The sequence below is a fragment of the Corvus kubaryi genome, unplaced genomic scaffold (genome assembly GCF_017639235.1).
Source record: "Corvus kubaryi isolate FWS band 111438036 unplaced genomic scaffold, C.kubaryi_AGA036_p1.0 37232, whole genome shotgun sequence".
Classification (NCBI taxonomy): Eukaryota; Metazoa; Chordata; class Aves; order Passeriformes; family Corvidae; genus Corvus; species Corvus kubaryi.
In genome coordinates, this window is record NW_024581066.1 from 3,178,399 (window position 1) to 3,201,477 (window position 23,079).

General features: G+C 39.1%; 1 protein-coding gene across 3 annotated transcripts in view; it reads right to left on the minus strand.

The window, feature by feature from the left end:
- Nucleotides 1-736: 736 nt before the first annotated feature.
- Nucleotides 737-23,079, minus strand: part of PLD5 (phospholipase D family member 5) — a 176,878-nt gene continuing 154,535 nt past the window's right edge. For all 3 annotated transcript variants that reach the window (XM_042022993.1, XM_042022994.1, XM_042022995.1), the window contains 5 exons: nt 15,424-15,621; nt 11,997-12,136; nt 10,096-10,261; nt 6,284-6,398; nt 737-4,303 (listed from right to left, as the gene is read on the minus strand). In XM_042022993.1, coding sequence (XP_041878927.1) covers nt 4,068-4,303; nt 6,284-6,398; nt 10,096-10,261; nt 11,997-12,136; nt 15,424-15,621 — 855 coding nt within the window. In that variant the 3' untranslated portion in view covers nt 737-4,067. The remainder of the gene's footprint in view (nt 4,304-6,283; nt 6,399-10,095; nt 10,262-11,996; nt 12,137-15,423; nt 15,622-23,079) is intronic.

Genomic DNA, 23,079 nt, shown 5'->3' on the forward strand with positions numbered 1-23,079 from the left:
GGAGGCTTTTCTACTTGTTTCTCAAGCTCTCTTCTGATCCACCAGGACAGATTTACTGGGAGGCACACCTGGCCCTGTACTGGGTAAAACCTAAACCTGTTCCTGTTAGGGTACAGCTACAGCCATTGTGCTATGGCACATAATCCATGCCTTTCTGGTCTTCAAAGAGAAAGTGAGAGTAGTTGTGGATACTAGTTCATGCTTCTGGCAGAAAAAGTAGCTGGTCCAAAACAACTTGAGACTTAACATGCAAGATCTGGAAAGTAGCCACTATGTGATATTTGGACTTCAACCTGTGCTCACAGGAATTTCTATGATTATGGTTTTGATATCAGCCAGATGTTGGGGGAATTCAGATTTTATACTTTGGCAGGACAGAATAATTCAACTATGTTGTAGATTAGTTGATAATGAACCCAGGAGTAAACTGTGAAATTTAGTTCTTGAACCGGGATTGGATAAAAACACTCCAGTTTAGATGTGCTTGTGGTTTGGACCAATATCTTGCAGTCAGTTTTTGTCTTTTTGTGACTCTAGTTTTAGGTACTAAACTGTAAACATGACAATGTCTTTTTACTTAGGAAGTTTGCTGTATGCCTCAGTACTAAATACAGGATCTTTTGCAGGTCTTCATGTGAGGAACAGTTAAACAAAAACTTGTATGAATAAGGCACTAGTAAATGTTTGCAGCAAACAACAATTACAGTCTATATTCTTTAACAATAAAACTGTTCTGTTTAGGAAATTGCCTTTAATATGACAGTTACCAATGCCAGTTAGAAGGGGCCTAGAGAAAGTGCATCTTTTGGGTTATGCCTGTGAGGTTTGGGAGAAACCCCTGAATGCAAATCCCTGTTAAGTTAGGAAATAGCCTGTGCAGTGGTGATACTCAGGAGAGCGGAAGCAAGAGGAAACTAGTTTAGACTCTGAACCCTGCTAAACTAGTGTGAAATCACTGTAATGAATTTGCTTCAGATTTACTACAGTGGTAGAAGGACCTGAAGCCAAAATCGAGGCTGTTGTAGCAAATCTAGTTAAACAGTAACAGCGTTGGCCCAAGCCAAATAATTGGCAATAATCCCCTTAGACAGTTTCAAAAAATAATCTGGTATTTTAAATTTCCTATTTGCTGAAGTCCAAGGATGCACTTTGTCTTTTGGCTAATGTAATAGATCAAGGCCTTCTGTACTGCTTTGGAGCTGACACCATTCTAAACAGTTATTACAGTATTGATCCATACTTCATACCAAATGAAATTTGAGTCTGCCATTCCATTTATCGGATAGCTGGCCAGTATTTCACATTGAAAGTTGTTCAAAACCACCCAAAATCTTCCAATTCATAAAACTAAAACATACTGCCACTTTTAAAATGTACTTTTATGTATCTGCTCTTTGAGGGGGGTCATTGAAGCACCAAGAATTCGTTTATCTAGCCAATAATATTTGTAAACTAACAGATCTTGTTAGTATTCATGATCTGCATTTTCCTAGGATCTGTCCAGTAAAACTATTTTACTATTCATTTGTTATACTAAATCAGTCAGTGATCAGTCTGATTTCATCAATAAAATCCTGTTTTATAAACAGACAGCTTAGCTTTACTGTCTGACAAATTTCTGTTCCACTCAGATCCTCCATTATTTATACAAGATGTCATTTACAAAACTTAACATATTTTCAGGATCATAATGCAAGAGGGAATAAACCCCCTACACTGATTGATTACTGTATATTATTGCCATTAGGTGCTACAATTAACAACTCCAGAAAGTGTTTTTTTTTGTTTTATGTAAGGACATCGTATTAAGTTTATCTCAAACTTTAAGATCACCCATCCATGGGGACCTCAGACACTGTACAACTGTCTCAACCAGCTTTTAAAAATGTGGTGGGCTTTTTGTTTGTTCATTTTGTGGGGGTTTTTTTGACTCATAAGACTAAAGTTATTGGTGGTATAACTCAGCTGAAATTTTCACCAGAAATTAATCTGGACTTATATTCATTTCTTAAACAAAACAAAATATCCACAACAAGTAAGTTAAGTGCTGGGGATCTTTCTCCCATACTTGCTATACATACTCTAAATTATATACAGAAGGAAGAAAACCCAGAAATTTCTCCTCACAAAGATCTTTCCTCATAGCAACTCAGAAAACCATTTTCTTTTTAAATAGTTGTTTCTTATCAGTATGTTGGATTATATACTTTGCTGTGTGTGTGAGACTAATACGTGGCATGTGTTTATCTGAATATCAGAAAATGTTATTGACATTGGAGCTGTGCAAAATATTTTCTGTAAAAGTTGACAATCTTAAAAATTTTTTGTTTTATCATTATTTTCAGTAAGATGATGTAAATCTTTGCAATTGCAAAAGAAACAAAGATTCTTTGTCAAAAGTGTGCCTTTTGGGGTCATAATTAGTCTTGTGGGGTGTCTCCAGCTGACAATTTGAAGTTGTGCATATGTTGATTTATTAGAATTTCCTAAGCTGTGCTTACCTTAAAATAAATTTTAATTATTTACCTTATAAGTGTAACCTATGTTTTGAGAGTCAAGGTGGGTTTTTGACTTCCTCTTAAGATTAAAGTAATACATTGCAACGTGGTTAGATTTCTTTCTCTTTTTGCCCTCTGCTTTTGAAGTGTGCCAGCAGGAAATGAGAAGAAAAGTCATCATTTTCGAAAAGGTTCTGTGAATATTTAACGAAATGCAGAATGCAGTTTGCCTTCATGGCTATATTTCTTCAATGGAAGCAGAGGCATAGTAGTGAAACATTTTTATTTTGAAACTATGTATTACATCTCTGACTGGAGAAAAATCTGTCATCAAACATTTCTGTGTATTTCTTCAAAGAGTAAATTCACACTTTCATAGAACAGTTGCTTCTTGGTGCAACTGAGTTGTGATTGTAGAGGCACACTTTTGACACCAACTAAAAACTGTGGTCTAAATTAAAGCATCACTTTTCTGTCCATGCAGATGTATTTACCTATATGGATGACATTTTAACAAAAAAATGTCATTTCACAATTTTTATTTCTTTTTAAAGTAGAAGTTAAGAAAGCAAACTCTTCAGGTGTAAAAAACAACAAAATTACTAGATGATCATTTAACGACAATTATTGCATGATTTTGCATAACCCCTGACCTTTCGAAAAAGCAGTATTTGATTTTGAGATGTGCATTGGTTTGATAATGAGTCATCACATATCTGCTGACTCACAGATGATAAATATTTAACTTGGGGAAGAAATTTTCTTGAGATTACAAAAACATAAAAAAAAAAACAGTCCTAGGTTTTAGCTATTAATCCAGAGATTTTCACTGTTAGATGAAATGCATGTAATTGGAAATAACTATTCTGTTGAAAGGAATCCACAGTACTTTGATAAAAAAATCTGAGAAGCTTTAGGGAATATGACAAACTTGATGAGGCCAACCCCAACCCCTCAAAAATTTCTCATACTGTCAGGAGATGAATGAATTACGAGTCCTGTAACTTTAATGTATTTTAAGGCTAGTTAGAAGACATGGAATAGTGATACTCAAAGTAAATGCTCAAAACCAGGAAGTATTTTTATGACTAGGTAGTTATTTAAAGGGAATTATTTATATGGGTGAAACTTTGCTTAGTCCTTTACATTTTCTATTACAGTAAACCTACCATCTATTTGTATGTCAGTAACAACTGATCTTAGAATGCCATTTCATAGCTTGAATCTTCATTTTGCCTCAAGGTTTGTTCTAGCCAGGTTGGCAATTGGGGAAAGTCCTAAAACAGAAACATTGACACATGCTGATAAATTCAAATGTGGAACATTAAAATTCACATGGAAGCGGAAATGACATTCAGTGTCAGAAGTAACAAATTTGAAAGTCTTAAATAATTCATATAGAGAATATAGGTTAGACAGATTTAATATAAGTGTGCTTTTTCCTAAAAACACCCCCCCAAACCAAACTTTTTTTTTGCTTTTTCTTTAAGTCTTTTGTCTGTAAATATGAAAGAAGGCTACACCCCAACATAATTCTTCATTGCAATACTAAACGGTAAAATAGTCTTTCTAATTCACATTGCTCATGGCAGTCTTATTTGAAGTTCCTTTAGTAAGTCTGTGGTTAAAGCAGTTTGGGATTTTTGTTGGTTGTAAACTTTTGGCATAATGTGAATACCAGTCCCTTTCAAAAACGGCCTTGAGTTGCTTAATGATGCTTGTGCTGTTCCCCGCGTCTGCTTGGTTGATAACAAGGCCAGCTCCAGCATTCTGCGTAAAAGCATTTCCTACCCAATCAAAATTACCTGCAAGCAAAGGCAGGAATAAACAGTGAGTTTCTAACATTAAAAAAAAGAACCAAACAAAAAAAAATTATCTCCCTAAAGGCAATCCAGGATGAAACACTACCATTTTCCCCAGTGCAGAAATGGAAATCAGTTGTTGGGGTTTTTTTAACACTAGCAGGGAAGAAAAAGCTCCAATACATACCATGCGTAGTGAAGATTGTTCCTGGAAGTTTTAACAGCTCTAAGCCTTCAGAAGTGAAAACAGCTTCTTCTATTTATTCAAAACTAATTTGCTCTTCCTTTCACAGCTATTGTATTATTACTCCATTTACTTTCCTCACTGGCCTTTTCAGTCCTAAGAATAATTTTTTTTTTTTTGATGGATAAACAATTTCAAGTTCCAAACTAATAGATCTTTTACAAGTTACCCATTGATAGATACTCTCTGAGGAAAGAAAAATAGATGTTACTGGTTTATGCCAGTTATTACCACCTTTGTCGAAATCTAATGTAGCCAATTAGCACATTGAATCCTGGGGATAGCAGGGCAAAAAGGGTAATTGGACTAATGGAAAACAGGTAAACTAAGTGTTTCAGTTACTTCTTTTTATTTCACTAAAACTGTAGGTATTTTAATATAATTATACCTTAATTAATTAACTAAAATTTAATTAATATTAATAATATAATTGTACACTTAAAAGACATGCAGTATTTTGGACAAAAAAGGCTGTTACTTCAACAGGAAATGTTAAGCATTCTAAAGCTGTCAAGGATGATAAATTGAAGCCTCATCATAAAGGACATTTTTTCCTATGCTTTCAAGTAAAAGATATACCAGGTCCTTAGCATCCATTTGTATTAATTTCACAGAGCTTTGATAATTTCTTTTATTTATATGTAGCTGAGGATGCAAGGACAATGGGAAAGAAAAAACCCAACTTGGCTAAGAATCTAAGCTGTGTAGATGAGTTCCAAGGGACTGAGAATTGATCTAGCTATGTAAAAGAATTTAAAATGGAGTGAAAAAAACTATTTCTGGGAGGGGCAGGTGGGTATCATAAAACCTTCTGGAGATGAGGGAGGAATGAGCTGCAGTATTTGATGTAAAAAAAAAAGATTTGGATAGGTTATGAGGTGTGTGTGTTTCGAGCCCATCAGGGTGGGCTGTTCGGAGTAGGTTTTAGTTGTGTCTCTACACAACTTGGGATTGTCCCACTGTTGATGTATGTGGGCCTTGCTTTTGGGTTGCAGCCTTTGCCCTCCCTCACTGCCTCTGCCCTCACGGGCAGTCAGCCCTTGGCAGTGCATCTGTAAGATCCCTAAAGCATCGAACTGCAGCAGACCACAATGCATGTCTTCTCTCCTGGCTTTTTAAAATGCCATGAGTTGCTTTTGAATTCAATAGTGGTTTTCTGATCCCATAAGCTTATGCACAACTCAGATTTTTCCAAAGGTAGTTTTCAGCCTGCAATCAGTAGGCATTTGAGGGGTAGTGAACTTTTGTGAGGTGCCATATAGCACCTTTACTTAAATACATCTTCAACCCAAAATACCAGTTAGATATGTACCTAATGTTAGGAGAGTGTCTGAAATATCATTATAGTAAATGGAATAAGACTTTGGATGATGAGGATGAATGGCATCTGTACAGTATTTGCCAGGATTGACCATAGCTTTAGTGATCACATGGGGAAAGGAGAACACTCCATCTTCATTGGCTTGCAGAACCAAGAGAATATGCTAATAATGTACATTAATATACCTGCTTCATAAATTGTGTTATATTTGTGTTTTAAGATACTGAAAACAGAATGTTGGTCTTGGGAAACTGATTCGTAGGGGAAGAAAAAGTTTTAACTGAGAAGAGGCTCAAAGCTCAGTCATCATCCAGATTCCCCGAGAAATGAACTATTATCTTCACTTAAAAAACATTATCAGCTGTAGACAAAAGGCCTTTGGATACAAACTAGAATTTCTTGAGATGTGGTTACTTACCAATATATGCAGCTCCATCAGTCACCATGTATTTGTTACGATTCAATTTGGGAAGGGAAGTGTTCTTCTGTTCTTTAAGAAAGCAGGCACTCTCTTCCTCAAGGTCAAAGAATTTCTGCCATAAAATAGAAGGAAGCACAGGTTAATGAGAATTGCTCTATAAGAGACAAAAAAAATACAGTCTGTTCTCTAATCTTTATTGAAAATGAGTTGGTGCTACAGAACAGCTTGAGTTTTTACTGCCAAGCAGTAACTCTAATAAAATGCCAAGCATTAACTTTAATAAAATGTATTTCTAATGAAATTTTCATAGTTTGTGATAGTCCTGCTTTGCCATTCTGAACTATACAAAGTATATGGCTACTTCATGCTAAAAGCAATACAGTGCCAGGTAGTAAAGGCTGTGAAATTAACAAAAACCCCCATCTTTCTGTTATGCATGGTAAGAGCCAGGAACTTGTGTTTAGCTCATTTCCTCATTTTTCAAGGGCCACTGGGGTTTGAAGTCTGCTTCAGGATCGGGATTGGCAGACACAGCAACAGCTGAATTAATACCTCTGCAATCACACATTGCATAGCTCCCAACAGGAAACTTGACATTTCAGAAACTTAGAAGCTTCTCAGCATTAAATTTGACATGAAGAGATCAAATTTTCCAGGCAACAAGAGGAAAATGCATCTGTTCTACCCTGGAGGGTGAAGTATGAACAAGTTTAATTTACTTATTTATTTATTTATCATTTTAGAGCTATATGCACTCCTTGTCTGATCAGTACCAGACAAAAATGAGCAAGAATACACCTGCACAGCTCAAAAATAGCTTCACGTGGAGGCTCAAGAATACCTTGTGCTGTAGATAGATGTCTGTTCCATACCACTCCTTTGTGTTTTCCAGTTGTCTACAGACAGTTTAGTTCTAGGTCATAACTTCTGCAGGCCCTTTAAAAGCACACACCTTTCTCTGTTCAGCACCAAGCAGAGCTGGCCCCTTCCTGCTGCTCCTTTGAGAGTTACACCAGGCATTCGTGCACTCAAGATGCATTTACAGGGTCAAGTACAAAACTTAGGGAATACAGGATTTAAGGTCCCAAGAAACACAATGGTGAGCTCTTCACCTTGAGTCTGCCCTTTCTGATTCAAGCTTTAATTTCATGACCACATGTGGTTCAGTGCACAGGACAGAGCATCCCGTAGGTCACTCTTTGCCCTTTGGCTGTGTGCTTATAGCATTTAGTCCTCAAACAGCTTTCTACGTGCAAGTTCTTCCCAGGGATCATTTTCTTCAGAGTACTTGTATTGAGTTTGCAATCTCAAAACAGTTTCAGTTGAATCCAGTAATTATTAATGCTTATGTGAATGAGACTCCGAGATGCAGAAAATGCATAATGAGGGACTGTTTTCTAACTTCATTGACCTTGTTAGTTGCCCAGTATTTTCAATGTTTTTTGGCAAAAGAGAAAACACCCCACTTCTATATAGTGCACACCGTTACAACTCAGTGTTCACAGCTAGGAAATCATGCCCTGCAGTCCCTGCCATCCCTGCCCTCCACAGCAGACTGAAAACTTCACATGCAGCAGTTGGTGGCTGGCTTTGATCAGGACCCTGCCAGGTGTAACAGGGTTACAGTGCCCTCCTTCTAACTCTACACTAGCAGTTGGACAATACCAAAACTTCTATTTGCCTGGTCAGAGACCAGAAGAAATTAGGAGGAGATTCACATCTAACAGAGAAATTACATCTGCATCTCCTTCTCCAGGAAGACCATTGGCAAACCAGCGTACCCTGCAGCTGCAGCCAGCCATTGGCACTCACTGGAAACTTTCAAGCCAAACTGGTCTTTCCATAGGGATAAGAACAAAAAAAAAAAAAAAAAAACAAAAAACGGAAAACAATCAAGGTATATCACAGGGATGAAAAGCTAAATGAAAAATAAGAAGTTATTGAGTATGCTTTGTAGGACTTGGACTTACTATCCCCAAAAGAACAGAACAACAGGGGGATAGGAGGTCATGTGGTGCAGGTGTGTGTGGCATTTTGGTCAGAACATAGAGAGGTATTGCAGCAGCCTAGCAATTTTAAATAAAATTTCAATCAGAATTTGTAACAGGTTTCTCTTAAAATTTCAATGGTTTTATATATAAACCCACACAATACACATCTGCAAGACAGTATTTTGTGTACTGAGGTTAATCTTCTCATAGCCAAAGCAGAACTAAGAGGGAAAAGGAGAATTTTCAATAGTTCAATAGGTAATCTAGTTTTTACCTTGTTAACCTATTCTTTCTCCTCCATACACACACAGAGGTTTTTTTTCATTTTGAACCTGGCTATAACAGATGAATACAAAAGAAATCCAGCTTTAAAAAGAAGTTGCTCATCTGACATGCTTTTTGAATTAAAAGAGTATTGAGATGTAGCCTATGGCACAGTTTTCAGTCAAAATAAAATTGATACCTGCAAACTCCAACGCTGGCTTATCACTTGTACCAAGGTTTATTTAAGGCAGTGGCTCACCCAGACTGGGAAATGCGATGCACAGCATAGAGGGAACTGACTTATTGTTGCACCTTTACAACTCTCTACAGCTGATTTTTTTACTGGAACTTGTTTTTGTATTTTCTAACTGCAGAAACTCTAGCTGGACTATTTACCTAGGACAGATAGGTCGACAACTAGGTTTTTTTTCCTTTTATCATTTAGTTCATGACAAGATAAATTCTGTACAAAAGATTTTACCTGCTGTAAATAGATGGCAATGGATATAAGTATTAGGTACTACTTGAAAAAAAATTTCTGAATACATAAATAGAATTTTGATGATAAATATGGACCAAGCTAGAAGTTACTCAGAAATGAAGTGGCTTAAATGGAGTCAACTATGTATAGGGGTTTTTTTACGTAAAACTACAGTTTATGCTGGTTTTTTACAGAGGAAACTTACAATAACAACATACATTATAACAAAAAACCTTATTTCTAGCTATGCGTAATACCACTTACTGTGTGTATAACAAATAGTACTTCCTTTTTAGAATTGTTGTCAATTTTCAAAAAGCCAGAAGGATTTTACGGGATTGTCAATTTAGGAAATCAAAATAATTCAGCAGATTATTTAGAACTGTTACCTGGAAAAACAAAACAAAACCAGAAAGACCCACAAAAAACCCCCCAAGATCCAAGGTGGCTGATTTCCAGTGTGCCTCAACTTTATAAAAGGAACTGTATCACACTGAAAGTAGCACTTTACCATATATTCTGTTCTCTAATACATTAGTATAGTATTCTCACTTTCCGCTCCTGCATGCCTAATGTGGCCCCAGAGTGGTGTTTCTAGTCTTCTCAATTTTGAATTTGTACTCTAAACTTTAAAAATTTAAAGTCTTCATTATTTTGTCTTGTACTTCGCACTTGACTGAAGGGCAAGTAGATGCTTACACAGGTTAACAGTAAGGTTACATGAATGCAGACTAAACCATATTTTTGTGCTGTCAGATTTACTCATCTCACAATATAAACATGACCCATGGCCACAGTTCACTCTGTTGGCTTTGCTGTGAAAGACCACATGTGGTGTTTTACAATGGGCTCTCCATCACACCGACTGCCTTTTGGTACCACTGTATTTTTCTGTCTTAATTTTGAATTCTGTTACTACTAGGAGTGAATTATGTTCAATATATTACATTTTCTGATATTCAATTAAAGACTTTGATACTAACAGAGAACAATTCTCAGTTGTTAAGTTTTCTTGATTTTTTTTTTCTGGGGGGGAATATCTTATATTTCAAAGGAATATGGATTATACTTACAACTTTCAAACTACAGCTTGGAACTTCAGTGCAAATAGCTTTCAGAGATGAAACGAAGTTAAAAGTAAGGGGATCTGTGTCTCTTGAGAAACTTATGAGAAGCCGTACTTTAATACTTCGTAAAACTAATGCTTCTCTTATCTTCCCATCTAAATATGGCCAGTACCTGTGGAAAAAGAAGACAGTATTTGCGGAGAACCTTAAATTTGGGAGAGCCGCTCCCGTGCCCGAGAGCCGCAGCCAGAGGGCGCTGCTGGCCAGCCCAGACACGGCGACACAGCGCTGTCACAGCTCGCGCACAGGGAGCTGGAACACTGGATCTCTCCCTGGCTGACATCCTTTGTTTAACCCCAATGCATTGGGACCGTGCAGGCTGGGGACTGGAATGCCCTCCGTAATTTCCTCCGTGGGGAACTGGGAGCTGCTGCGCAGAGTGCCTGCGTCCTTCGGGAGCAGCAGATGAGATGGGTCGCTTAAGGAGGATGCTATGTGTTTTCCTGAGGAGGGTTGCAGAAATTCTGCCAGGAATGGGATGGTGGCTTCCACGGAGCTATTCTCACAATTGATAGCTAGGTTTGTATTCCTGACATTTGGTGGGAGCAGGTCAGGGCAGGCAGAATTAAACAAAGAAAAATGCATGTTTTCTACATTCCAGCAGCATCAAAGCATCTGGGCTAATGAAATGTGAGCTCTACTGTGCCAGAAAATAACTTAGAAGCAGGAACTGGGAGCTGGCAAGGTAGAGAAGCTGGGGCAGCGCCTCAAACACAAAGCCATGCTGTAGGAAAAGCACTGAAGAATTCATGTAGGTGCCTTCCGTGGATCTCCCTAATCCAGCAGACTGCTGAATTCTTCCAGCATGAGAATAAAGTAAGGAGGAGTACAGGAGATTAACATAAATTGCAACACTGTAGTGCTTCTACATACTAACATCCTTTCCAACATACAGGAGAAATAGGAGGGATACGTATTGTGAAACTGAGGTTCCTACAGCACTGCCCATGATTCTTTCCCTGTAATGGAGGCTGTACACAAGGAGTTTATTGGAAAAACTCTCTCACAGACTTAAAACAGTTTATGCTTGGTATCAGTTGTATGATAATTATTTTTTGAAAAAATTGAGCAGAACAGCTCTAAGTAGAAAAAGTACATAATCACATGCCTTGTTTGGCTTAACTGTGTTCAAATAAAGTGCATAGATGGAATGGCAGGCTTTGCTAGATTCTAAATTCATTCTGAGCGTTATCAAGACTAGGAGGGACCAGTGGATACCTGCCTCCTGAGTTGGATGGTTTTGATGCACTCTGGCTCCAGTTTTGGGCCATGAGTGTTTTTTAATGGTCCATCCAAACTGGCTGTTTAAAAATTATGTGGTTTCGTTTGGTTTTAGCAACTCTCAGTTAACCAAAATGTGATATAATTCAAATGTTATCTATGCTGAATTGGGAATTTTCATTTATATGTGTATGCCAATAAGATAATGACATTTCCCACACTGTATACAAGTCACAACATATTATTTCTCTCTTAACACACACACACACACACACACTCTGTGGTCTCAGGATAGTCAATATAATAGTGTAAGAAATAGGATTAATGTATAAGCAGACTGCTATATTCCTGGGTCCCAGTCACTTGCAGATGGTCAGACTAGGAAATTTCTGATCTCCTTCAACAGGTAGATCCAAAGTTTAGGACCCAGAACTGGAAATGTCTTCTTAGGTCCCAATTCTGCTCCCATTTACATCAATGGCAGGACTCTCACTGATTGCAATAAGAGCAGAACTGGGCCCCAAGAAATGGGTGCACAGTAGTAAGTGATCTCCTGTGGGTTCATGTTCTCCAGCAGACCCTAGTGGCATTACGGTAACCAGCTAGTCCTGGACTTGGACACTCACCGTTTGGCGTTGGTGTCGATGACAATGGGCAAGTAGTCCATGACAGCAATGTACACAAACTGTTTGGCATCGTCAATAACACTGTAGATAGCTTCAATATCCAGGACTCTGTCCTTGGGGCAGAAGAGTTTAGGTGAATTCTGTGAAAGGAGAAGTTCAAGTACGGCATTAAAAATAATTGATTTATTTTCTCTCTCCCTCAGTCTTCTTGAGATGATAAGTAGTATCCATTATTTTAGTAGAGATTATTAACTAATGCCTTCAGCTGTCCTGCTAGAATACTCAAAGCTACAAAGGAGAGCTATTTGCTTACTTGCCCCTCAAAAGCCCCACCATTTAGATGTAACTGTGGGTAAAATGCAGAAGACACAGACTTCAAAACATCTGCTGTCATCAAAGAAGCTGTAATTGAAGTTACCTTTCAGAGAACTTTGTTCCAAAGAGCCCCAGGACGGGTTCTTATAAGATGGAGTGTTCATATGTTATTGCCACAGGAGCCTGATGGATCACTTGTGAGCAGGAATGAAGTGGTTTATGTCAGTTGCAGGGAGATACTGCAGTTTTGCAAGAAACTTATCTTTAAAACAAACACAGCTTCAGGTATAAACTACCCAGCACTGAGCTGGTAAGTGGCAAGCCCAGATCTCAGCTTTTCTGCCTTCTGTCTGGGGCTGTCGAAGGCAAGGGGAAGCCAGCGGAAATTGCTCGTCTGTGGCAGATGTGCCCAGGACTTTCTACTGTCCTGCACAAGCAGGGAGAGAAAAGTGAACCTCCCCTTTCAAGTTGCTTGCAGGCAACACCACCATTCCTGGGGCAGCAGTTGTTGAAGGCACTTTAACCCAGCTGAACAGGTGTTTTCCTGTCACTCTATCACCTTCTCACCTTCATTACTTGCTTGGGTTGCAGCTGAGAGCCAGATGGGTGTGTTTCCTTTAGGGACAGATCCCAGGGGTTTTATTAGTCTTCCTTAATTTCAATACACTGCCTGTCACAGTGGTTTCTTATTACTGACTGGTGTTCTTAAGGATTTACTACAACTAAGTACAGAAAATATTAGAAAATTAACCGTAGCAAGATTTCAAGACCAATATTCCAGATCCATTCCTGAACACTAAAAAACCTAAACCTCTTACACTTTATCAGCCAGTCTGGAAGATGAGTTTGTTGCTAAGCAACACTAAGCCATGATTCCCAAGTGTAACAAAAAAATTCAATGGCCGTGTATTACGTTTGTTTTATATAGCACTAATATTGAAATATGTTTCCAAAAAAATGAATTTTGACTCAATAAAAAAGTGTAAAGTAATTTAAAGGTAGTTAAATAATTAAATATAATTTATGTCAATTATCTGAAACTTTTTGGAGGTTATTGCACCAAGATGTTATTCTTAACACTTGTATTATTCTCTTGAATTTTTAAGTTACAGAACAGCTGAAGAAAGAAATTCTTATGCATTGTATTTTTCAGATACATTCAATATAAATATCAGAAAGTGAAAGACTTCTTGAAGATAATTAGAAGGAAAATTTCAGCAAAAATTCTCTCTGTAGCATTGGGCTTCAACATTCCACTTGTTACTCTGTGGCACAGCTGATCCCTGTCCTGCAAGTCCTGGACTGGTCTAGGACTTGTCTCCATGTTGTGTAGCACTTGCTGTTCTGATCAAGTACCCACTTGTTCCTCGTCTTCACCTACCAGAAACAGGCCTTTATTCTGTCTGGGAAGAGCATCATTCCATGCCCCTACTCGGGGATGTGCTATCCCGAACCCACACGGAGGCAGCAGTCTGTCTCTGCCCCAGGCAGGACTGCCATGGCAGCAAGGGAACTGCCTGGCTCCTGGGAACTTCCTTCTGATCATTAGTTCAGGAACACACAGCAGCATTAACACTTGCTCCACCTAGTCAGTCCCAAGCCAACTCCAAGACTGCACTTCAGAGGGTCATGCTGGCAAACACTGAGAATTTTCTAGTAGGTGAGAAATTTATTGAAGAGCCTGTTTTCAGGAAGGAAGAACGAGCCCAAGTGGTTGTGGATACAAATTCAGGTAGCTCTTGGAGTTGGACTTCAGTGATATGAGCTTCTGAATACCACTGAGTCCTTCCTTTTTTTTCTGAAGTGAAATTTCAAGAGAAGAGGCTTCCTTGCCCATAGGAAAGGAAAAATCACAGAGAGGAAGTGAACACTGCAAACTGAAAGTAAGAAGTTTCTGTAGAGTCTCTCTCCATCTGCCTTTGTCTAGGGTCCCAGATTCCTTAAACTAGGCCTTAACCAGCTTTCCATTCTGTCTTTCCCTCCAGGACCGACTCTCAGCAGGATTTCTCCATTTCTTACAGATTTCTTAGAAAGGAGTAGGATTTAATTTTTCAGTGCATTATCTAACTGTCCAAAAGTCCATCTCTCATTTCACCTAGTCCTTAAGGTTCTCCAGAATCAATGGAAGTGTCCATTTTTCCAAACCACTATTAATTTTGGCTGTCTTAGGCACTTCCACATTTTCACTCCAAAATAGTTCTCTGTCTCTCCACTGACTGTAGGAGTATGAAAAATCCTGCACAGCAAAACATTGCCTGGCTCCCAGCAGGTAAAGGGGAAGCCTGCCCTGTATAACCACTCATCTGCACTGTCTGGTGCCAGTGGCTGTACAACTTAACAGTGGGCTACATGCCTTGTGTTGTTTTAGACATAACGAGGCTATAAAGCAATGGGGGTTTTCCCCTTGTTTTATAGAGAACGGAAAATAACTCTTAGCAACTTTGTTATATTCCCAATTTCGAAGAGGTAGTTTACATTCACATAATTACTCCCAAAATGAATGATACTCCTCATCTTCCAACACCTCTATCTCACTGGGTACTTTTTTCCAGTTTTGCTACATAGCTGCTGAGATGGAGGACTGCTCCATTTCTTTCCATTAAAAATACATGCACAGACAGTGCTTCCATGGGGATCACTGCTTGAGTTTTAGAAGTTTTAAAATGTCATTCGTAAGTTGAAGTAGATGATCTTGTACAGAAGTACGAATGCTTTGCAACAGTGTGAATCCTTTTAAATTACATTGATAAAAATGCAAGCTCTGATACCAAGCTTATTCTGTATCATTTTCTATGTCAGATTAATGGTTCCTTTACTCTCAAGGCATTCATGTTCTACCTATTAATGTAAGTAAAAGAATCTGATTTGAGGGGTCTCTGTATTGTTTTCTGAACATGAGTGGGAAAGTGTTGAACATTACAGAGAAAGGGAACTTGAATAATGCTCAAATGAAATCCAGCAGCATCTTCAGTCCTGGCAAACTGCATGTCATAGAAATCAGAATTAAAAAACAATATAGTGATTTGTCAAATTTCCAGGTCTTCCAAAGATATTGTGGGTTAAGTAAGTTTCTTCCCTTCCCCTCCACTCTGGAACTAATTTCAGAACTTACCGACACAAAAGCTTCCGATTTCGTCTCGTTCAGCTGCAGCGTCAGCTTATTTTGAGTATCGTACACTCCATAGAGTCTCTTAGACCAACTTGGAGGTATTTTATTCTTGTACCTTAATGAGCTATACAGGGCAAATATCCTTTGTAAATCCAGGACAAGGCAGCTACAGTTGTATACAATGACACCAAGTTCCTTCATCTGTGAAATTAAAAGTTGGATCATTAGTGATGTTTTTGCTGATGGATCTATGGATGTATGCAGCAAGAATGCAAAAACTTCACCTTGAGTACCCTGGTTTCTTCACATGTTAAAAGGGAGATAATGATACTTTTCTCCCACAGAAAGTAAGTACTCTGTAAGCATCAACATTCTCACATATAAATTATGAGGAAAAATAGTCCAAGTAAATACAGACAGCAGAGTACAATTAAATTCTTTAGCCTTCAACAGGCACAATTCCACTTCTCATTTAAGTCAAGGCATGTCTCCTGATCATCATAAATCTTGTTTTGGCAGAGATTTCATTAACTGTACATCCGTAGTACCTAAGCTGTTGACAGAATTTAATTTTGAAGGTATTGTTTGGCTTTTGTAACCAAAGTGTAACCACATGCTCACTCTCTTCCCTTCCTTTGCTTTAGAACAGCTCAAGAAAGGACTGGTGTGGGCCTGGATGCTATTGACCTCTCGTTACCTGCATTTCACAATAGTTCAGCCATTTCCTAAAACAAAGCAAGAAGAAAATCTGCATGTATCTGTTGGAAAACCATATGTAGGATAAATATTTAAAGGATCTGTGCTGGGTTTCTGCAGGCAAGCTCTCTTGGTAGCATGCCTGAGAAGTCTGCCCAGCCTTATGAAGAAAATAGGGGTAATATGAACTCTCCAGCATGCTTATTACCCTTTCACACCAAAATATTCCCACTGATGTAATTCCCTCAGATGAGACCTCCACAGTCACACGGTTCCTGGTAAAAGCGTATCTTTCTGTAAAGCCGGTGGGAACTCTGAACCGCGCACTGACGATATCTCAGCGCTTGTTCCAGTGCAATTCTCCCTGACTGCAGATGAGAACCACTCTGCAGGAGTGGGCACAGGGAAAGCAAAGGAGAGAATTGAACCTTGACTCTTTCTGTGGTGGGTGAGCAGAAATGACAAATACCAATACTCCAGTGAGAAGGAAATTTGATGGGTGACACATTCTTCAGGTCCCCAACCTGGAAATACCACATACCTAAGAATACACAACACTGAGCTATCTCATTCCTAAATATTTGCCAAATAGCTGCAACCACAGGAACACCACCTAATATTATTACTGCCTAATTCAGAGTATCTCTGCAAGCTTCTTTAATCTTTTATCCTGCACAGATTAAATTGAAATTGCGGATAGTTGGAAAAAACAGACATACTGCACTGAAGACTTTCATTTCTGGATAAGCCAGTATATTAATTTTGATGCTAAATATAAATATGACCAACATCCTAGCTGAAGAGTCTGTTTGGAATAATATCTTTAATTTTTCCCCTGGGTGCTGGTATCTTTGAAGATGCTCCTGTATTCAGCTCTAGGCTGTCCCTGTAGTCTGGGCACTGTTTGTCTCCAAATATTTTTAACTATACATTATCACTGTTTTCACTGTGTGCTGCCAATACAGCTCTCTTAATTGCCAGGCATGCCATTGCAGAGGACTTGTTAATAGTACTCTGTTACATCTATCTGCATAATGTGGTTTAATCGGCTTTTCATGGCTGTTAAGTTGATTCTGACATAATTATGTGGTTACAGTTTTCCTTTCATTTATCAGTCCCATTATTACTATTCCACTTTATCCCTTCTATTGAAAGTAAAGATAAAAGTGTCCTCACTGCACACGAGAAGCTGCCAGGATTGCATCTGCATGAGCAGCTCTCCTCGCAACAGGAGTGCCTGCAGTGTGTCCCCTCCCTGTGAATTAAGGGATTGCCCTTCTGCCTAAGTGGTTCCTCATGCACAGAGATAGGGAGGAGGCATGGGGCACTGATGGGTTTTGTTAAATGCCATCTTTACAGGTCACCACCTAGCCTGAGTGCCAACAGAAGCATTAGCCACGCCTTAGCGCCAGCCTGTCCCACGACCAGGAGCACACGGGGAGCACAGGGAGCTGGCCCTCCCTCCCGAGGCAGCGGCTCCTGCGGGAGCCGCGGCCGCTCACCGCCCGCAGGGAATACGCTCCAACCACGGGCTGGAGTGAAGCCACCCAGAGATGTGTTTACAGCGCAGTAATGAACCCTGCCTTCCCAAGGTGTTGCGTCTTGCAGCTGGCTTCTCAAAGCACCGATCAAAGCTTTTCCTGCTTCTGAAGCTGTGATAAGAGCTTTTCCCCATGGGGATTCCCTGCTACACGATAGAGGCAGGGCTCCTTTCCCTCGCTGGGAAAACACAGACATCCTCTTTTCCCAGCTGCCTGTTTTCATTAAGCCTTTATAAACTTAAGTTCAAATTTGACTCAACCTGACCAGTAGATTCAAAGCTATAGGAAGAGGGCAGACAGCGACTCTGATGCTTGTTGTGCAAACAGATTTCCTTAAGAAACCAGTTTAGATGTCAGCCTGTCACTTTGTGACCCTCTCAGCTTAGGTATGATACATCCCCTTGAAATGCAAACAATACACATATGCAGTAAAAACCCCCACCAGTCTACTTTCTTGTATAACAGGCTCAATAAGTTTGGAGACAAAAAACCCCCTGTTTCAGAAGCACCTTCTACATGGAGCCTAGTTTTACTCCCATACTCTGAGGTGAGGAGAAACTTCTCTTCTTCCTATTAATCATGAAGCCTATAATCCTGGAGGCATAGGAAGCAGCAAGGATGTGCTAGTGACAGATTCAGTATGAAGTGGTATGACACCTAGATAAGGGAAAAGACTTTCTTCCATTTGAGAGCTGCTGTCATTACAGACTTTTTTTTTTTTTTTCTCAGAAGATAAGCAGAAAAAACATCTATATTGTAAGAATAAAAATCTGAGTGTTGCTCCCTGGCTTGTTATCACGGAAACCTGCTGCTAAGCATCGTTTGAGGTACCTGTTAAGGTAAAATCCTTCAGGGAAGAGCTCTTAAGGCAAGGGAATTATTTCTTCATCCTGAGTTTTAAGAGCAATTAATACAGTAATGAAAATGTCACCGAAAAATTAAAGTGAAGGAGATCTCAAAAAATCAAAACCTTAATAAAATTAAGGAAGATAAATGTGAAATGAAAATATAGAGTCACAAATTTGATTAGCTCAAAATGGAACTGAAATGTTTGCATGGTAAAGTTGTACAGATGCTTGTGAGTGACATTTCCAGGGCATGTGCCAGGGACTGGGGAAAGGAATGGTTATCTGCATAGAGAATTTTGTGTCCTCTCTTAAGCAGGTTTCTTCCCCTCTTTGGTAAGAACTACCATGCATGCTCTAATCTAAGAATGAAAAATATAGGAGCTGGTATTCCTTGTTTTTCCCCATGCCATTTACATTTGTGCAGAGCAACTGTTAAAGACTACCAAATTACTGTTGGACTTTCTTGCCAATAAGGGCTTTCTTAAAGCATCAGAAAAGTGTGTAATTACACTTGGCTCAAGAAATGTAGCTTCCTCCCACTGTACAATGATAGTCTTAACTACAGAACTCAGTTAAGCTATGAAAAGTAATAAATACGGCCTAGAAAGAAAAATAGCAATTTTTATGACAAGAGGAGGAATTCCTTACTAGATTGGACAAAAAGCAGCATTTCACAAACAGGAATTTTTGCCCATTTTTTCCCCATGTACATTCATAGGCATCCTATGCAAAAATGAGGAAAAAACATGGGAAAAGAACCTGAACAATCCAAGTTGTGGACACAGAACACTGTAAGTTTCCCAAACTGAGAAACAGTGTTAGCAGGACTTTCCAGGTACGTTTGGGTTGCAGGCCAGAGAGGGTGTACGATGTGTCCCCTCCTCCACTGTGCAGACGAGACATTACATTTTATAGTTACCTTATTTTATATTTACCTCTGAGAGACAACCCCACTGTGTAGGCAAGGTACCATTTGACCCACATAACAGTGACACAATCTGGTTCACAGCTTGCAATATCTGAGTCGTGGCAAATGTAGCAGGAAGCTTTAGAAAAGCCCTTGTTTAAAGAAAAAGTTTTTAGCAGTTTTTCACACTTGAAACTGATCCTGTAAACAACAGGCAGCTCTCCTCAGGCATGAACTGCCACTTGCCCAAAAGGTCTGGCCACTGGCAGGTGCCAGGAATCCATTGCCTGTGCTACAGAAACTCTGGATTAACTACCGGTAGCCTATTGCACACAAAATTTACTGAGTAGACTTCTGGTATATAGGACAGTACATGCATCTGTCATTTGTCTGTGTTTGAAAATGTATTTATATTTGTGCATTCGAGCCTCTGATTTTTTTAATGACGAGTTCCTAAATGAGTGACTGAGCAAAGCCAGAATCAAAACAGGGTGAACTAATGGAGTAACAAAAAGCACTCTATACTGATAAATCAATTACTAAAGCCTAAAAGGACCTAAGATTTCACTAGCTTCAAAAGAAAAATAATATACAACATATTCATTATCAGCTTAACACAAACCATAGATATTTCGAGTGGTACTCTCATCTTTTCATAAAATATGCTCGAATTACCCGGTTAGCCTGCGCTCCAAACATACTTTCTTCTTCATTATCAGGATTACCCAATCCCTACTGCAGACCTCCCTTATGTTTACATATGGTATCCTTTAATACTGAGTGAGTATTTCCCAATCACACACAGCACCACTGAAGGCTGCCTCTGTGCAGCTATTCTTTACCTCTCTTTACCAAAACCTGCTGTGTCCATCCCATGCCAGGCACAGGTGACAGGCGAGTGGTGGCCTGGGGCAGCAGTGCATGAGGAGAAGGGCATTCTGATGGGAGTGACCATCAACAGGAGGGAGAGAGTCAGAGATGCGAGAAAGGTAAAAGTGTTTCTTTGTGCAGAGTTGTGTGCTGTGACTGTTGTAGCACACTTTGCTGGAAGAGGCTGACAGGGGTAGTGCTAATCACAAATGCCCTCAGTGTACAATCCCATTCAGGCAGCTGTCATTTTGATGTAAACCAGATGTGCAACCTGATGCTGAAGAGACTGAGAAGGCTGTAGCACTGCCTGGCCCCTCTCTCACAAGACCTCTGCAAGTATTACAGTCTACCACAACAGCAAAAGCATGTGTCTCAGCTAACACTTCACTAGAAACTGCAACCTACCCTTACATTCCTGAGACAAAAACTCTCCTTCTGTGCTTGGCTGGTAATACAGTACAGAGACTTCACACTTTGTTATGTTAAAATCAAAAGTAATGCAGTGAAATGCAAATGCAGCACAGTCCTGCTTCTGCTCCAAATTCCACTTTTTCTTTTCATGTTGCTAAGAAAATGGGAGCTACACTGATATTGGGAAATACTAAATAGAAAACATTAATACAAATGGGAAAGCAGTGTTTCCCCAGAAAGTTAATAAAACTCTGTCTAGCTTAAACTATCAGAAAGTGAATAAATCTAAATTAACAGCATCTTTGGATGTCAGAAATCATCTAGGGCATAATAAATGTTCTTACTTGAATTCCCTGTTATTTTGACAACCACAAACTGCTTTTGAATATTACTTAGAGAATTCAAACACATTAAATTTGAGAGTAACTGTTTCGTTGTTTAATTGTGCAACTTTCCTGTTTTCCATATACACTTTCATTGAATCAATGGTATTTTTAAAATCCTACATTCAACTCTCAACCGTTCTTCAATTGATCACTTTGTGAGTCTTGCACTTAGATCTCTCTTGTGCCTGGCCTATGTCCTATAGCTGTGTAGGTTTTACATTTCTGTCATCTAAGGCTAAAGGTTAATTTTCTATCATGCTGGTTTTAAGTAAATTGAAATTAATTACCAGGTAGAATTTCTAATGAACTAGAAAAGAAGTCCTTCCACTTGACAAAAGAATGCAATCTCATCCTAAGCCCGGAACTCAATCTCATCACTGAAAATGGAAAACTGTCACTCAATCCACTGTGCTGAAAATAAATCTTAGCATGTGACCAAGAAAAGGTGATGCATTTGACATAGAGTGCACCCAGAATTGGCACCGAATGTCAGTATAAAGCCATGACACGTCTTCACCAAAGGAAAGGAAGTGGTATAAGCGGGCTGACTATACCCCATTGAAGCTGATAAATTTGAATTGTCAGACACTAGCAGTCCACTGATCTATAATTTTCACCTTTAGAAAGTACATTTGATAGATTTGGATCTGTAGGTCTTGTAGAATAAAAGTCCCAGGAAGTTACAACTTGTTATGCTGTTTTTACTAGTATTACCTAACGACAAAAAGCTGCCATGATAAGGCAGAGAAGATCTTTGAGGAGCTGCTAATTTTTGTGCTCCCTTCTTTTTTCAGTGGTCCATAGGCCAAGAACGCAAAACTGCAGTGATGCTTTACTAATTTCCACTTCCCTTCAGCCTCACCATTATTTTTCATAGCACCCTGATCTTAAGAAAATCATGCTGAGAAAAAAAGATAGGCGTAGCATTTAATTTCTGCTGAAAAGTACCGCTGCTGAGATGCAAAGCAAGTTAGACACTCAGACAGAAGGGGGGCTTGTTTTAAAATGGTGTGGTTTAAAAAGAATTTTGTGATGAAGAGGTAGTAATGCAACTTCAAAGCAGAAAACCAGAAATCCCCTGTGTCCTCATCACATTAGAAAGAGGCCCCATGATGATTTTCCTTTTTCAGCCACCTGCTCTATTGATATGAAAAACTCAGCAAAAATAATTTTTTTGTACAAAAAATTCAAATATAGTTTCCTTAAACCATGGACCACTCTGTGATGATGTTTACATAGACCCTACCACAGGATTTTGAGTGCAATTTGGGCTTTTTACTGCTGTTGAAGCTTGTTAACAAACTGAGCCTGACACATGGCTAATTGTCAGAGCAAGCCAGAAGGCAGAACTGAATCAGTTAAAAATTCATTGCCATATAATCTATCAGCATAATTAATATCACTTGGCATAATCACAGCCTAATTTATCATTTTCAAATGACTTTTCAGTTTACAGTTTCATTACCCCCTCAAAGCAAGCAAAAGTGTCTTCTTTAGGGGAAATGGAAGCTCGCAACTGCAAGAAAACATTTTTCCAGGATCATGTTTGATTTATTTCTTGTTTTACTGCAGGAAATTTAATTAATGTGAATTCTAATTTGATTGTGTTTCTCTTTTGAAACACTGTTTTGTTCCTTTTATCAAAGAAAAGTGCAGGCTGGAAAGAAAAGGATCACGTTGTGTTGGCCTCCCATCTCACTGCTGGCAAGCTGCACCACATTTCAGTCTTGGTATCATTCACATGACATTAAAAAATTCACTTCTCCAGTGGAACCATAACAAAACGAACAGGTGAAGTGGAAGACCCTGCTAGCTTCTGAAAAGCCTGGACTGTCCCTCACCACGCATGTGTGTGTAGCTCCTGCAGCCTCTTTCCATCCTCCCTGCACCAGAGCCTGTCCTGTCAGCCCTTATCTCGCATTCTCTTCACGCAGCTGGAAATCACAGCACGAGCTCTCAGCATTTGTTCTCATCCTATGTAATGCTGCAAAAGGCAGCCT